This window comes from Cornus florida, unplaced genomic scaffold (genome assembly GCF_030987335.1).
Source record: "Cornus florida cultivar Cherokee Brave unplaced genomic scaffold, ASM3098733v1 CherokeeBrave_3.0.0_Hap2_Chr04, whole genome shotgun sequence".
Lineage (NCBI taxonomy): Eukaryota > Viridiplantae > Streptophyta > Magnoliopsida > Cornales > Cornaceae > Cornus > Cornus florida.
Genome location: NW_026775574.1, coordinates 7,185,067 through 7,202,059, shown reverse-complemented (window position 1 = coordinate 7,202,059; position 16,993 = coordinate 7,185,067). Strand labels below are relative to the sequence as shown.

The 16,993-nt window shown below is 35.4% G+C and overlaps 1 protein-coding gene and 1 pseudogene across 1 annotated transcript in view; both read right to left on the bottom strand.

The window, feature by feature from the left end:
- LOC132302642 (serine/threonine-protein phosphatase 2A 65 kDa regulatory subunit A beta isoform) overlaps nucleotides 1-12,691 on the bottom strand; it is a 49,841-nt gene extending 37,150 nt beyond the window's left edge. The window contains exon 1 of the mRNA XM_059799553.1: nucleotides 12,562-12,691. Coding sequence (XP_059655536.1) covers nucleotides 12,562-12,676 — 115 coding nt within the window. The 5' untranslated portion in view covers nucleotides 12,677-12,691. The remainder of the gene's footprint in view (nucleotides 1-12,561) is intronic.
- On the bottom strand, nucleotides 4,453-8,036 carry LOC132302641 (aluminum-activated malate transporter 4-like; annotated as a pseudogene).
- Nucleotides 12,692-16,993: the final 4,302 nt, after the last annotated feature.

The following is a 16,993-nucleotide window of genomic DNA, read 5'->3' as shown; positions in this document are numbered from 1 at the left end:
ATGTGGGATTTAACTGTTTTAGTTAATCCATTCTGTATGTATGAATGGGTAGGAATTAGCGTTGTGACCTAATCCGTGCCTCCGTATGTCACCGTCCCATACCGGTACATACCATGCATATGATCCGTAAATGATGCAACAATATAAGCAGTACATCACATAAAGTCCACATTATCCATATAGTTGATAAACACATAATTTAAACAAGTTACCAACTACAAATCCAGAATCCATCCATGAAATCAAACAAGACAAAGTTTACTAATTTGTCAAGTTAAATTCCAGCATTCATCCATGTAATTGACAGAAAATATATATTTAATTCTTCAATTAATTCCAAGCCAACATCCAATTGAAGTCCAAACTCTAATCCAAATAATTGCAGTGTAATGCTTAAAATTACCGCAACTAAAGTTCCAAGCTTAAATCCATGCATTCCAGAAAAGTATTTAGTATTTCAACAATTAACATCCAGGATATGCCTAGATCAAACTTGTTAATTAAATGATCCTAGCATGCCACCCCAACAAGATTTATAAATATATACATATTCCGTTAAATTGCTAAAACTAATTTAGGCAATTAAACCCTCTTCATCCGTTAGCAGCCTACACCGTTGTATACTTCTCTATGGTTAAATCCATGAGCACAAGGACACTAATTATGCATATTAGGCTCTAAAGCAACCCATTATAATTTTTGGAGTCTACACTACAATCCGTTAAATTTTTAAAACAAGATTTAACAAATTAGTCCTTCCTATTCGTTTGAGCATGCAAAGTTGCTTATTTTTACACTGTTTATTCTAATTGCTCTATAAACCAAATTTCCCAACTAGAGAGTTGAAAACCCCTTGAAATTACTCTTAAAAATTTTATTTTAGTCCTTGCGATAATTTAAAATTTCAAACAGTGCCCAAACCATCAGATTTCACGCATAAAGGGGAGCCTGCTCTTAAACTAGTTGAGCAGGCTCCAAAAAATGATGGAGCAGGCTCCAATATTCATTGGAGCCGGCTCTAGAAGGGTGGAGCCTGCTCCACTTTCCCTAGAGGCGGCTCCACTCTTGGGGGGAGCCAGCTCCCTCTTCCATGGAGCCGGCTCTCTCCCTCTCTGAGAACCGTCTGCGTTTCTGCCACTTCTACGGCCTTCTGCATCGTCTCCGGCCGCTTCCACCTCCTTTGTTCTTTATTAAAACTGAACCTAAGGGTCTAAATTTCATCTTACATCATTCCAATTATTTATTTAAAACAGTTTGCATTCAAAAGAAACATATAAACTATTACCGATTCAAACATGCTTATAAATCAACCACTGACCCAAACATTCCAAAACAATTTCAGTTTAATTTCAACACATATAACTACTTAATTTAACCTATATAAAGCATGTAAGATCCATTTAATATCCAATTAAAATCCTAGAGATATCTAGGATGCACAGAACACAGGTCAACGGGAGAGAGAAATGAGAGAACTTGCCTCTGTAGTTTTGGTTTGAAACCTTTAATCGTCCTCTGTCCAGACTTTCTGGCGACCTCTCGACCGTCGTCCACTCCTTTGTTGCCCTAGGTTCATCCCACGAGCAACACCTCTTCTTCCCCTCCTTCGTTCAACCTTGGTTCTTGGCCAAAACCCTAATGCTCATTCTCTCTGTTTTCCCTCAAAAACTCACTGTTCGTGAAACAGAGTTCAACCACCCTCATACAGAATTATAACAGTATATATATAGGAAATACTAAAACCTAGGTCCAATTGTAATTAGAGACAGAAACCCTAATTAACCCTAGTCGGCCAAACCGTAATTCCTAAAAGAATATAACCTTAAGTTCACATTATAATCAATAACTTCTAATTTAATCCAATTAAATCATTTTGTAAAAAACTAATAAACCAATAAACAATTAAAACAAAAAATTCAATTAAAATAAATAAAAATACTCTTAAATAACATCACTAAACAAACCACCCAATTTAAATACAATAATTAAAACAAAAATGTAATTTAAACAAATTAGTTAAACACACCTTTAATTAAATTCAACACAAACCATAAAATCATCTAAACACATAACCACATAAGCACCTCAAATTCAAAAATATAAAAATTAAATCCCAATTATATCCTTTTGAAACTAGGGGTATTACAGGGGGGGAGCCCGCCCAAGCCCCCCCTTGGATCCGCCACTGATTGTTCCAGACCGAATCATATATAAATCTCTTCTATAAATAACATATGATAAATCATGAGAGAGTCTGCCATGTATGATGTCTTTTCCATTGAGGTATTTAAGTGTTTTTGAGATTTTCTTGTAAAATTGAGAACATAAATAAAATATATTAGGAATATGGAACCGAAAAATATATTGGCAAAAGTATGAACCCCCCTCCCCCCAAAGTATCACATTCTGAGCACAATACTCCTTATGGTATAAAAATGAGCAAGTTTGTAACAGTAGTTTCAAAAGTTATCAACTTGCCCCCCTTAAATTGATCGAAGACCATTTTTCGGTCAATTTCAAGGGGGCAAGTTGTTCACTTTGAAACTTCCGTTACTAACTTTCTCACTTTTATGCCACATGATGTATTTTGCTCACATAGTGAAACCTTGGGGGAGGGAGAGTTGGCACTTTTGTGTTTTTTTTCTTTGCAAAAAACTTACACCCCATTGCTAAATATGAAGAATAGTAAATAGCTAATGTATATATAAATGGCGTAATTGAATGTAAAAAATGAGGAAAGTATACTTGAACATCATTTGTGCATGCCATGAATGCCATCTAAGTAATATCGTAACATCCAACACTAAAGCACGTATTTTTTATCTTATCTTATGATATGATTTTTAATTTATGTTGTAGTCTACTTAACAAACAATAACATTTTGAAGTAATAATACAAACTTTTTTTTTTTTTACTCATTTATTTGATTTAAAAAAAATAAAAATAAAATAAAAATAAAAAGAATACAACCATAAGAACTCAAAGCATGAGAAAACATTTTAAAGTCTAAACACATGCGGAGCTCTCTGTGAGCTAACCTGGGCTATAGCCCAGGTCTAAATAATAATAATAATTATTATTAGTATTACTATTTTCTATTAGTCATAGCCCACCCCAAATTGTCCAATTCATAACAAAACATAAATGATAAATGACCCAGCCCAGAAAACAGGCCTACAAACAAATTAGAATTAAAAAATTAAAGAAAACCTAAGGACTATTTAGCATGATGTAGTATTATTTTTGGTATTTTCATTTTCTCTATTTGAAATTTTTTTTTCTCAATAAATTCTCCGCTTGAATTTTTTCTTTATCCCCCCTTATTTTCAAATTCTGGCTCTGCCAAACGCAATCACTTTATCGAACATTATGTTAGTTCATGATTTTGTTTTCTCTAGTCCCTTCGTGTTATTTTTATTAAATTGGAATTTACTTTGTACCAAAATCGGTAGTACTCTAGGCTAAATAATATAATTATAAAAAACAAAGTGGGATTTGGGCTCCACTTTTGTAAGTGCTATGCTTGCCACCTTCATTCCCCTTATTCCGAGGTTGGGATCAAATCACCATTGCCTAAGTTCCCCTTATTTGTGTCTCCAATTTGGGCTGCCTGTTTTTAGTCCAAATGAAGCCCACTGATCCATATTAATTCCAAGCCCAGCCCTAAGATCCGTATTATTTCCAAGACTCCATAGAACAAAATAACTCTCTCCTTTGGAACAAAATAACTCTCCTTTGGAACAAAATAACTCTCTCTCCATATATATATACATATATACACATATGTATCACCTTTTCAAATTTGTTTCACAATATAATTTTATAGTCCATTGATCTATATCGTGAACAATAAATAGATCAACTACTGTATCCTTAGGGTTTGTGCTTTAAAAATCGAGTTTCTAATAACTTCCATACATTCTCCCAAAAATTAAACGTTATTGTTTTGTATATAAATCTTCAAACTCGTTCTAGATCTCAGAAGTTTCACCTAACAGATATTTTTAATTACCTCATTTATAATTTTGTGCCTGCTCTCATGCTCCCACTTCCACTGTGTGATTTAGATTTTATCGTTTTCACGCACAAACTTTTATACTCATCCTCGCATATTGAGGTTTGAAAAAAAGAGTGAAATTTTGTTTTAAACAGTAAAAAAACACACTAACCGAACCTAATATGCTACCCTTTAGCCTTGCCACTGTTCCAATTCATAATCAACCTGAGAAATTCTAATGATTGAAGTTATTTTAACGATAACTTCAATCATTAGGACATTTAGTTGAGCAAAGCTGAAACTCTAATATCAATTTTTTTTTTTATTAAAATACAAAGAACAAGAAATTTTATATTAATACACAATATTACCTTACTTGCCAATATATATATACACACAAATTAATACACAACAATGCAAGTAAAATGAACACTTTTCCAACTCGACTCAATAATTTATATATAAATCACTCCCCCTAGAACCCACTCGCTCATGTATTCCTCCACTTCAGCCGCCTTCCACCATCACTGCCTATTCCACCACTCCGGCGTGTGCACTTTCTATCGGACGCTTCCAAAAGTTGTCAAGGATAAGGGATAATATAATTAAGAAGAAAATAATTTAAAATTTAAAGTATATCTAAAAAAAGCACATGCTAAACTGTCCTTTCTTTTTTTTTTTTTCCACATAAATTACAAACTTTATACAAAAAAGATATATAATATATATACAACTCATCCACTCATGCCGTTTGGTGAGAGAGATACCTAGAGAGAAGTTTCGAGGTGGGGGGTGAGGGAGGAGAAAAACTTGCCTGCTCCCATTGCATGGTGTAACGGAAGCATTTGGACCGTTCATGTAATACACCCGCATACGCAAAAATGAACAGTCAGTAGCGGGCAAGTTTTTCTCGTGGGAGAGAGGTGGGAGAGATATTTCTATTGACAGAGACAATGTTGTCTCCCAACAGTCGGTCATCACCAAGATGTCAATTATTCTTGAACCAAAAGCACCCAAGAAGTCTTGTCCCAAACCCACCCACCTCTTTTACTGCTGGTGTGAGTGTGACCATCCGTTCCTTGAAATTTGCAGCCTCACTAAGCTCTTCAAATGCATCCACAACATTTTGAAGCCTTGCAACAAATTCAATCAAAAGTGAAGCAAAGGTTGCCAATGACAATGAGCTTGCACTTTCATATGTCCTTGCTTCCTGCTCATTAAACATGTGATCACCATTAAATGGCATTCCTGAAGGCCATGCTGTTTCTCTTTTCGGCATATTTTCCGAGGAATTCCATCTTGGGAGGTAGCCATTAGTGCCTATGCTTGGAACATGAGGAATTCCAAAGGGAGTGATTGTTTCATTAATAGAGTTAGTCGCTAACGGTCTGTATTCATTGTCATCCGCATCAAGAAAGTTTTGAAGATCTTCAATTTTGTCGGGAAGTTTTTCAGCTTTCCAGCTCTCTGGATTGACTATAAGATATGATTTATGGTCAATCTTCATTTGCATTCTTCTGCTACCTCATGCACTTCTAGGAGAATGTCTTTGGAGCTTAATTTTTCCATCGTTTCGAGCTTGTCTCCGAGCTCACGTAACACTTCAGCTCCTTTAGTACTTGCCATCTGAAGCTCACTTCCAAAAACCTGTCTCTTTTCTGGTGGTGCCTATGGATACAAATGGATGGAAAACACAATGCCATATCTTGATGAATTCAAGAGAAAGTTAACCATAATTAAACACGGCTTAATTGCATAAATGTTTCAATGTTAAGTGAAAACCAAATCATCATATAACTACATTCGATCAATCTAACTACCGAAGAATGGGCTGGACAGAATCTTCATGAATGGGGGGTTAAAAATGGCAAAATCCTGGAATTTCTATTCGTGTGTGAGTGTCTTAAAATAATGTATATTCCAGGATAATAGATAAGTACATGAATGATAAAAAAAAAATTATTAAAAAAAAAGTGCATTAAGATTAAAAAAAAATGTGATGTTTTACCAACTCCCAAAAAAAAAAAAAAAGATTTACCAACTCCATTTATTGAACTAAAAATTCCTTTCCCCTTTCCATCTGACATATGAACCATATTATGAGCATGAGATTAAGACTTGAAGGAAGAGGAAAGTTGTTGAGAAATGGACACATACAAAAACAAAAAATTATCATTGTCCACTTCGTGTAATTAAAATGTGACTTAAAAAATAAATAAATAAATAAATGAGTACGATAGTCAATCAAATCGACACATCCACAAAGTGAGGTATCAAATACTTGATATCTATATCTAAGAAAAATGTAAAATTAGGAAGGAATATCAAATTATTACCTGTATTTCAGATAGTATACATCCATGCATTGCCATAACCATGAACGCACAATGCCTCAATGCACCGCCTAATTTGACATAATTTTTCCAGGGATAATGAAATGTTCTATAAGGTCCATGAGGTGGTTCCCATAGTGCAAAGTCCAACTGCCAAACCAAGAAATAGATCAAAATTAACTACTACTACTAATACTACCTTATTGTTATGTTAGACACAAAGCACAATTCATAACAAAGCATACAAGGGATTCCTCTTTGCTTAAAGATTGCACTGCTGTTCTGTAGCCATTGTACGCTGGGTCATCAGAAGCCTGGTAAGTATTGTTGAACACACCCTACGATATTCAACACATTGAAGATACTCGTTTACGCAGCCTAAACAAAGCCACCAATGTATTAGCCAAACATGTCATATAACCAAAAAAAAAAAAAAAATCATAAACAGTGGTAATTTTTCAAACAAAGTTATAATCAAACCTTCCTAAGAATTGGTAACACCCTATAAGTTTTTCACCACCAATTTGTGCAGATCTTCACCCGCCCAAATGGGGCAAATACATGTATTTATAACCAAACTAACAGCAGCACCAACTCCGACCATCGATAACCGATAGAAAGCCGTTTGGAAAAACGTTGATGACGAAATCCCAGACACCATTACAACACAAAATGTCAACACGAATATCCGAAACCCATGTTCATATAGCTTCATTGTTGGGTATCAACACGAATATCCGAAACCCATGTTCATATAGCTTCATTGTCGGGTGCTGTTTGGCATAACTAGCACAAAATCCTAAAAACACCACAGAAACAACATAACAAAATATCATAACTAAATGGAAAATGGAACAGTATAAATATGTGCATGGAATTACAAATGTTAACTGCTAAAAGGCTGACCTGTAACAAATATGCTGATTATGATATAAACTTCTAACACTCCTCCAAACATCATAAATAGCTCTGCAAGTCCCATAGCGAACCCACCAGCGCATAATGTACCCAATGTACGATTAAACCCTTTGTTAAGCATAGCTCCTACATGATAGAATGAAAAATGCTAATCACTCCTATTAAGTAACCAATGAGTAATAGAACTCAGAGAGTTCAGTCAATCTATAATTTTGGTGTCTATGATGATGATCATGATAATAGCATAATTCAACGGAAATAGAATGGACTATACAATATAAGCATAACAAAAACTAGCACCTACACTGAATTCGAAAACCATAACAACAGTAATAATTGCCCAAACAGAGTACTGGCTAGCACTCCCGAGTGCATCCTTGAAAAATATGATCACTGACACAAGTGCTAGTGACAGTCCCATCTTGGCTGCGGAAATTATTTTTCGAGGATCTGATCGACCCATTGCAAAGAACTTCTCAGCAGCGTCCCACAAATTATTCAAATAACTGGTAACGGAGTTGCTCATTGAATGACAGCAACTGCATTTTATGCTTTCATCGTCACCTTCTGAGCTGCCTAGACCAAGCTCTGAGTACCCTTCTCTCGAAAGCAGCCTTTCCTTGCTCCAATCAGAGAAACTGTGCCTGAATAACCCAAATTTGGCCACCATTGCTTTGCTAAATGAATGAGAAATGATAATTCAGAAACCAACCAAGAAAGAAGAAAGAAAATGAAATGGATATTCATACACTTGTGACATTCTGTAAACACTTGTTCATGTTTTATGTACATAAGTAACAAATTTAAGTAATACAACAGAAAAGTTGGATATGATGAGAAATTTTTGACTCAATAAAAGGAGAATCAGACAACTATGCTGGTTCATTGGTAATTTTAGGACGGAAAATGTTTCTGTTACCCAATAATGTGGCAATCATTGAGATAAACACTCTGTTTATCAGAGAAAAATTTTAATGCTCAGGGAGGTACCGATGACATGGTATCACCCACTAATTAAACATAAGACCCACTTAAATAGATGCATTCGTAATTATGTGACAAATTATAATAAGACAAAAACTACATCAGTATCCATTAGTGGCAGAGAGCCTTTGTTGGATACTATTTATTCGAGTCAGCACAAAAACCCTTGTAGCATTACTCTTTTAGGACATTGGGCCTTGGGAAAAATTCAGAAACAAAAAAAAAGGAGCATTTTTTTTCTTTTTCTTTTTTTCTTTTTATGTGAATATATGGGAGATGAAGAGGGCAGTGTTGAAAGGGGGTTGGGAGCTGAGATTTTTTGACGACCTCCTCAATTAGGAAGTTTAGTTTAAGACTGGTAGAAAGCATCAGATTTTTACACTTTTTCTTTCTGTTTCTTCTCCTTTTTCTTTCAAATTTTTTTAATTTTTTCAAGCCTTGAATGTGCCAGATATTTTAAAATGGTTGTCTCTGACTTCATAGCATAATTGGCTATTGGCATAAAAATTTATAATTGGAAAAGGAGTCGCAATGGAAAATATTAGAATGCTAATATATAAGCTCCTCTATCAATCAACTGATTTTATGTGAGTTAATAATTTTAACAGTTACAAAAAAAAAAAAAAAATCTTAACAGTATATAATGAAATTTTGTGATATAGACCATGAAAAATTGAGAGTGATATTTAATGCCAGTCAAGTTGAATACTAGCTTATAAAAAAGGTAGCTAGATGGCTACTTCTATAGTCAACACTAATACCACATACCATATAGCTTATAAAAAAGGTACTTAGATGGCTAATTCTATAGCCAACACTAATACTGTAATACAAGACATAGCATGATGGGAAAGTGGCAATGGTCCTAGCTAGGGCCTAGTACAATGTGAGTGATTAATGAAGATGCAATAAGTGAGAAGGCAGTTTTGATCATGAAATCTAAGCACTTTAATAAGTGGGAAAGGAGTCAAGTGTACCCATCTGGACTGAATCCTCATTTCTGGCACATTGTCCTCTGCTTTAAGTTAGAAATGTTGCTGTTAATATTGAATAGCATTCACAAGCAACCTACACCACCAAGTTACAAACTTGCAAATGGCAGCTTGTAATGGCACCAAAGTAGCTATTTTTTTTCAATGTCATGGCTCCATTGCTCTGAAAGAATATGGAGACTCATTACTTTTGGTCTCTGAACGGTTTACTTACCACTTTGAGAGCAAGCAAATTCTATCTGTAAATGAACATCCCAATTTCCAAACAAATTATTCTCTTCTTGAGGGCGAATCCTCCACATTAACCCCTTTTCAGATAGACTCTTTGCCTGCTACTTTCCTTTCAATTCCAAATGAATAATATGTTACTTTTCGTCCAATCCGAATTGAGTTCCCTTTGAAGTCACAAGAGTGTTTTAATGTGTAGGGATGGCATAAAAAATTAGTGCATATATCATGTTTTAATATGCCGTGGCTGTCTTTTTGCAAAAGTTCAACCTCAAAAGGACTCCTAAGCGAAGGCACTCGATCGATACTTCCCTGATTTCAATCAGGAAGAAAGACACACACATACACATGTACAGATGAGAAAATTCGTATCCTCAATTACTCGAATATATTGATGCCCATTTTTTATATTTGGCTTTCACATAAGAACGTAAGACGGTATTGTTGTAGAAACTAAAACACTACAATCGAAACGAACAAGAAAATACATACATGCGAAAGAATCAATCTTGGGAAGGAAGCAAGAGAGAGAGACATACCTGATTCCTTTCTTCCAAACTGATTTCGAAGAGGTCCCTGCCCGGTAACTTGAACAAATTGACAAAATTGCGGGGAGTAAATCTGGTAAGCCCAAAAGAAAATTTGGCCATTGAGAGATGTACTCGGAAATAGCAAGTCAATGGAGAAGGCTAACAGGATGTTCTAAGATCTACGGGATGATATAACTGAGAACTCACTCGAGGATCTCGAAATGCAAGTGTTTATGTTTACATAAGGAACTTTGCATTGAATATGACGAACATGTAGCAGTTACATGACATGAAAAGTAGTGAACTTTGCATTCCATCCAGCATATCATATGGCAGTTTATATCGTTATAGATTTAGGTCAAAAATTCAAGCATAAGGCTGCTTGGAGCAGAAAGAAGTATTTTCGAGGAGACAATATCAAATGTAGGATGTAGTTCCCCGAACAAAGCTCACAGCATGAGCATCACATCTACAGAGGGTCTTTCTATGGTGTAGTTCTGGTGATGAAGAAAGCAAGGGAATTCTTAGGTAGGGCATAATTCATGATACATACACACACATATATTCATATATAAAGATGTGCGCGCGCGCGCACCACATAGCAGAGAGTACACACATTCACATGTTGGAATACTATGAACTTATTCACCTTAACAGCAAAACGATATTTTGAACTTCACAATAAAATGGGAAACCACTCACCTTCCAAAACCATTGCACAAAATTTAAATTTACACAAATCATATGGTCAAAAAAGGAACAAATAAAGCTAATTTGCGCAAGCAGCTTATGTTATTACTCACCAAATTTTATACAACTACTAATGTACTCTTATGCTTCTTAACGCTGATACGATCGTCCAGTCCTCACGGAGGCTGGGCTATCCTGCACGTCCATAGGCCGTGCATTTTGCATCCTGGATCCTTCGGCAGAATAAGCTTTGGGTTCTACAGAACCTGATTCTACATTCATGCGAGCTCGAGAGCTAAAAAAGAAGTGCTTGTGAGAAGGTGGGAGAGCTTTTCACCACCAGCTTCAGATAGATCTTCCTTCTTATCAGTAATAGATTTCTTAGAACTCCATTTTTCTTTCGAAAACAAACTTGGCTTCACATCAGAACCCAAGTCATGGGTCCTTGGCAACTGGATTTTTCCACGAGCACTTCCAGTCCCATCATCACTCTCATCGATCTTGGATTGAACCCCATGTCCCCAAAATTTGTAGTCTCCTTCAAAATGTTCTCATCTGGATCTGAACTCGAGGCAGACACTGATCTCTGAAGTTCTGATACATTCTTACTGTGTTTGGAGTCTTAGCATGAATTTCCTCATCTTTGGACTCAGATTGGTAGTTCTCAATTGGGTGGATTTTTTCAAATCCCAATCCAGCACTCGGGTCCTCAATTCCCCTCAAATCTTTTTCCTCACCGGTCTGCAGCTTGAATTGCATTTGTTCACTAGTGTCAGGTACTTCTTTCCTTCGAGAACTGGGACTATTTGGATCATCGGGATCATGGGTTCAGGCCGAGAGAGTTGCACTGCCGCTCTTGCAGCTGCAGCAGCATAAGCTGCTGATTCAAAGGCAGCTTGTGCTGCATCAGCCACATCCCTGTATTTTTTCTTCCCCGCCACAGAATCACAAAACCCCTCAACCTCTTATATCTCATCAGTTAATATTTGCAAACCACCTCCAAGCTTGGCGCCACCAGAATTCGCTGATGGGGTTCGGCTTAGGCTGGTTCTGATTATGGACTTCGTCCAATTTCTCCTGCAATTAATACAAAAGAATAGACATGCCACGAATGATTGTTTATTTGTTGAACGAATCAATAGTATTCATATGTTTGCAATCTCAGTCGTGACAATATTGAACAATGCTACTCTAGCCGCTAATTCAAACCTATAATACTAATCGAAAGGCTTTTATCCCTTCATATAAGCCTCAACTAGGTTTTAGGCCTAACTTATCGGCTCAAATATCATTTTTCGTTGATATAACTTGCATACCTCTGTTTTCTTTGGAGAAGGTTTCTCCACTTGCAGAGCAATCCCATTCTCAGAAGCAATTTCCTTAAGCACCTTGAAACTGTCCTCCAAAATAGGTTGCCTGGTTGACAGCTTCGGTATCATCTACATATACAAAAACCCAATAGAAATATGTAACCATTAACATCAAAGAAAAATTCTTCAAAAGGAACATTTCTCTAACATATGAAATAACAAAATGTTGTGCGTACATGCAAATATGCATATAATATCATCCTCATCATTGCCTTTATCCCCTGGCTCTTCACCCATTTCATAAATATCTTTTATATAATTATATGTTTGCTTTCCTATTACGATAATATATTTGTCTGTTGATTCATAATGGTCCACAGACTTACTTCTTTAATCAATACTCAATGTTCTAAGATTAGACAAGAATCACATTTATCGCTAGAGGAAGGAAATGCCCCCAAGACTTGCTTCCCTTATTTTCAGCATAATTAACATTCACACACCCATTTAAATATACATCTGACCATGAGTTGGAAAATTAGGAGTTATGAAAAAGCAATACACAGAAATTCATTTACCATATTGTGTAAGGTCATCAAATATTGACATGATGTCAGTCTTCAGATGAGCAGGTTCAACAGTTGCACCAAACTTCCCCAAGTTTGTTGCAGCAGACCTCCTCACCACAGGCATGTCATCTTGACACAACTGGCTGTATATTGACCATAATTCTGTCTTTAAAGTCTCTGTAAACGATATGAAACAGTCCACATGCGGAAACTCGAGCAGTGAACCATTCACCAGCTGCCAATCTCTGTAGGAGGTAAATAAAAAAATATAAGGAAAGTTTAAAATAAATAACAGTGATAAGATGACAGAAAAACAACAAGAGCTTATTACAAAGGATGAAATAAAACATTTACAAACAAGTAGCAACTACCTGTTTATTCCATGAATTAATTCCTTGTCATGTGACATGAATTAATTTAACTATTTGTATTCGGATTGTCAGATTGTTACACTATTCTTGCAGTGTTCTGCTTCTTAAGTCGCTGGTTTTGGGATAATTTTTGTGCATAAAGAAACCGATTGATCAATCATTAAAGGGAATCAGTTGCATGCAGGAGGCAGTTATTTGCTAGACTTGTTTTTAGGAAACATGGCAGCAAAGGATGGATAAGTATAAACTGTTGTTGAATTTGAATTCGAATGGGGCAGTTAAAGCAACCGTCAAGAAGCAATTATAAATAGCCGGTGAAGAAACTGAAGAAGAGGTCCCCGACCAAACATCTGCAATTCAAATATGTAGTCTTTAGTCTTTTTCCTGCACTTTACTGCTTTCATAGGAGTAGAAGTAGTTTTAGTCATATTTGTACTCTGCTTCTTGTATTTCCCGTACAAGAACAATATTATGGAGCAAACGTGAATATCACGGAGTGTATCATACATTCTGTCACTTTCTTCACTACGGTGAACACCACAGAGCGTATAGGACGTTCTGTCACTTTCTTCACTGTTATTCCTTTAGCATTATCACCGCACAAATTTATATCTCTACATGTTTATATGGTATGAATGTTTCTGGATTGAGATTGAATAAAGCAGTATCATTTTTATAGTACAATTTCATCATTCCAAAATTGAGTACAAAATTCCTTATTCTAGAGGCATTCAGAACCTGAAGAGAGGGGTACGTTATTCCTACCTCTCAACATCGCCTGATCCAAAATAAGACCGATTATTCATTCTCTAGCTGATCGTGTCACAAATAGGAATAGTTTGGCTACTTGTTAAAATTTTCAGTCAAACACTACCTTGTTTAGAACTAAAATAAAACTAGGAACAACATGCACGCTAAGTAACTCGAAATCTACTATCCACTTCTTCTAACCAAAATTTCAAACCTAATTAAAGCCAATCTAACATTGTAGCGAGGGTATGTGGATTAGAGAGAGACTATCATGTAACAAGTGGCCAAAAAAACCAGGTCCCATGTATGAGCTTGACAATAAAAAATATTGTAGATATGTTACTTGAATATGAATAACAATAGGAAGGAAACAAAAATGCTAAAATAATACGAAAGCAATGATCTAACCTTCACCAAAGGAATAACCCAATCAACCAATTTCTCTCCCTAATCTGAGATCCAATTCTACACAATGACTCAACCACTTTGTCCCTCACACAAGTTTCCTAAACAATGCAAAGGGTTTCCATAGGCGGGAGCAAACTCCTCCAAAGAATATATACACCCAACTCTTCAGCCATTGCAAGAAGCACCTCATCATCATCATTGTGTTGGGAAACCAAATTTAAATAAAAAATAAAAAATAAAAAAATTTCGGAAGCGTGAAATATCCAAGAGCCTTACAGAGACAGTATTATATTCTAATCCGATGATTTGAAATAACTATGTATAAGTTTTGCCTAATACCACATGGATTTGAAAAAATCTCAAAACACCGTTCTTCAACAATGGAGATGCTTAGAGTTTGAATCCTCAAGCCCTCCTTCCTCTTCCTCGCTGACAGCCTTTTTGCCCTTTAGAAACAGACCCATGACGCGTTGTGATGAAGAACCCTAAGCTCTGTTTGTGGGACCAGAGGAGATTTTTAGGAGTTAAGCTATTATCTGGTTGAGAGTAAGTATGTGTATACGTCTGTGTATCTTCCCATATAGCCAAAACAATCTGATGTCGTTATATCAGATAGTCTATAGAATATCTTCCACCATCTTTTGAATTTCGAAAAATCAAAAACAGAAGAATAGATAGAAGTGCACCAAGAACGGATAGAAATGCACCAAACACTCGACCAGATAGATTGTTGCATGGATGGATTACTGGAACTCTAAATGAAGATGCTTACAGTATTGTTGTTGGATTGAACACATGAATAGAAGTGTGGACAGCTCTTACTGATGCTTTTGCACAAGGCTCCACAAGGAGATAGTTCCACTTGGAGCAAAAGTTGCAAGCCATGCGTAAGGGTACGTCATCACTCTCTGATTATATATGTCAATTTAAATCTATATTTGATGATTTAACTGCCATTGGTAAGCCTATTGAGGATCGTAAAAAGGTTTTTTGGTTACTAAATGGGCTTGGACGGAAATATAAATCCTTTGTTACCACAATGCTCAAGTCACCAATTCCCACGTATAAGGATATTATTAATCCTTTCCCCCAAAGCCATGAAATATGGACTATGATCCATGAACCTGAAGATGTTTCTCAACCTGTTGCATTTGTAGGGCAACGGAATAAACCAAAATACAATAATAAGAAAGGGCACCATGGAGATGAAACACACCATGTAAGCAGGAACTTAAATTCAAAAGACGTGGTTTCACACAATACAGCTTGAGGGATAATGCATCTGTTGATTCAACATGAGAACAGAAGAAGCTCAGCTTCAAACCAGCACCAAACAGATTTTCAAGTGATGTTCCAACCTATCAAATTTGGGGGGAAATGTAAGGAGGGGATTCGAAACTCAGTTTCCAAAGCACAAACCCTAAGGATTCAGCAGTAGTTTCTATTAATTGTTCAGGATATAGAAAAACTGGATTATAAAATGATATTGTGAAACAAATTTGAAAAAGTGATACATATAAGTATATATATATATATCTATGTAGAGAGAGAGATAACCTGCAGTCGTCGTCGTCGTCGTCGTCGTCGTCGTCGTCTCACTTCTTGTAAAGGCTTCGCGACCACTTCCTCTGTTTTTCGCCTCAGCTGTGTGTGTGCGAAAGAGAGTTTATTTTGTTCTTATTTCTTTGTAAAAATACTCTGATACGGACGACTATGCAGTCTGGGCTTGGAATTAAACACTGTAGATCTGTGGGGCTTCACTTGGGCTAAAAAAGAAAGCAGCCCAAATTGGAGAAACAAATAATGGTTTTAGGCTATAGTACTATAGTAGTTTGTTCCATGTAATGAGTGTATATGAGTTGTTTGTTAGTCCTATTTATTAATTTAAGTTTTTCAATTCCATAATAAAGGATTCGATTTGTTATTGTTGATATCAAAGTCAAATCACTCTTTAATAATTTAATCCGTACCTAGATGAGCCTCTCTGGATGACGAAGAGTTATGAGACTAAAAATTGCATCCTCCCCTTTTCTTGTGCATAAGTCGCATCATGCACAAATGATATTTTCATATTTACTTTTCTCAAACAAATAAATAAAAGTAAGGAATAATTTTAATTTTACATATCATTTCAATTTCCTTTTTTTTCTTAAATGAAATTATTATTACTTTTTAAAAAAATTGCATTTGTTTTATAGGGTCATGGGCCATTCAAGAACCTCCAAAAGCACAAAAGTCCTAGAACATTAGACCCAACATAAAAAACACACAAAACAAATTTTTAAGGTTTTTAATTTCCTTTCCAATCATTCATTCTAAGATTTTTTAAGTAGTCATCTATGTATGTTAACGATAACTTTAAAAGTAATGATACATCTTTCAAATTCAAAATATGCATAACGAAAATGATGTGAGTGAGGCATGTGACTCACTACTCACATTGCTCTCGTGAGCATTCTTCAAAGTTCGAGTATATTTTGTTTGAATATCTATATATATATATATATATATATATATTGAGTATACCACTTGAGTATACCACTTTTCTAACTTCAATCATTACAGCAAATTTGGGCTCTAATTCCAAATTGTTAGTTTAAAAATAATGAGACTTGGATACAAAGAATAAATTCTATTAATAAACAACTTTAATACACAAGCATTCAAACAGTTGCACACTTTACACTCAATGTTGCAGCAAAAATACTGTAGCAATGAACACATAAAATATAAATAAATAAATAAAACTCTATATAGCTTTTTTAATTATTCAACTTGTTCTTTAATCTTACAACACTTTTTACTAAACATGTTTTTATGTTTTTGCTTTCAAAATTCTTATAACAAATTTTACGTTACCAAATATGTTTCCAATCACAATTGAATACACTCTACAATATAAAAAAAAAAAA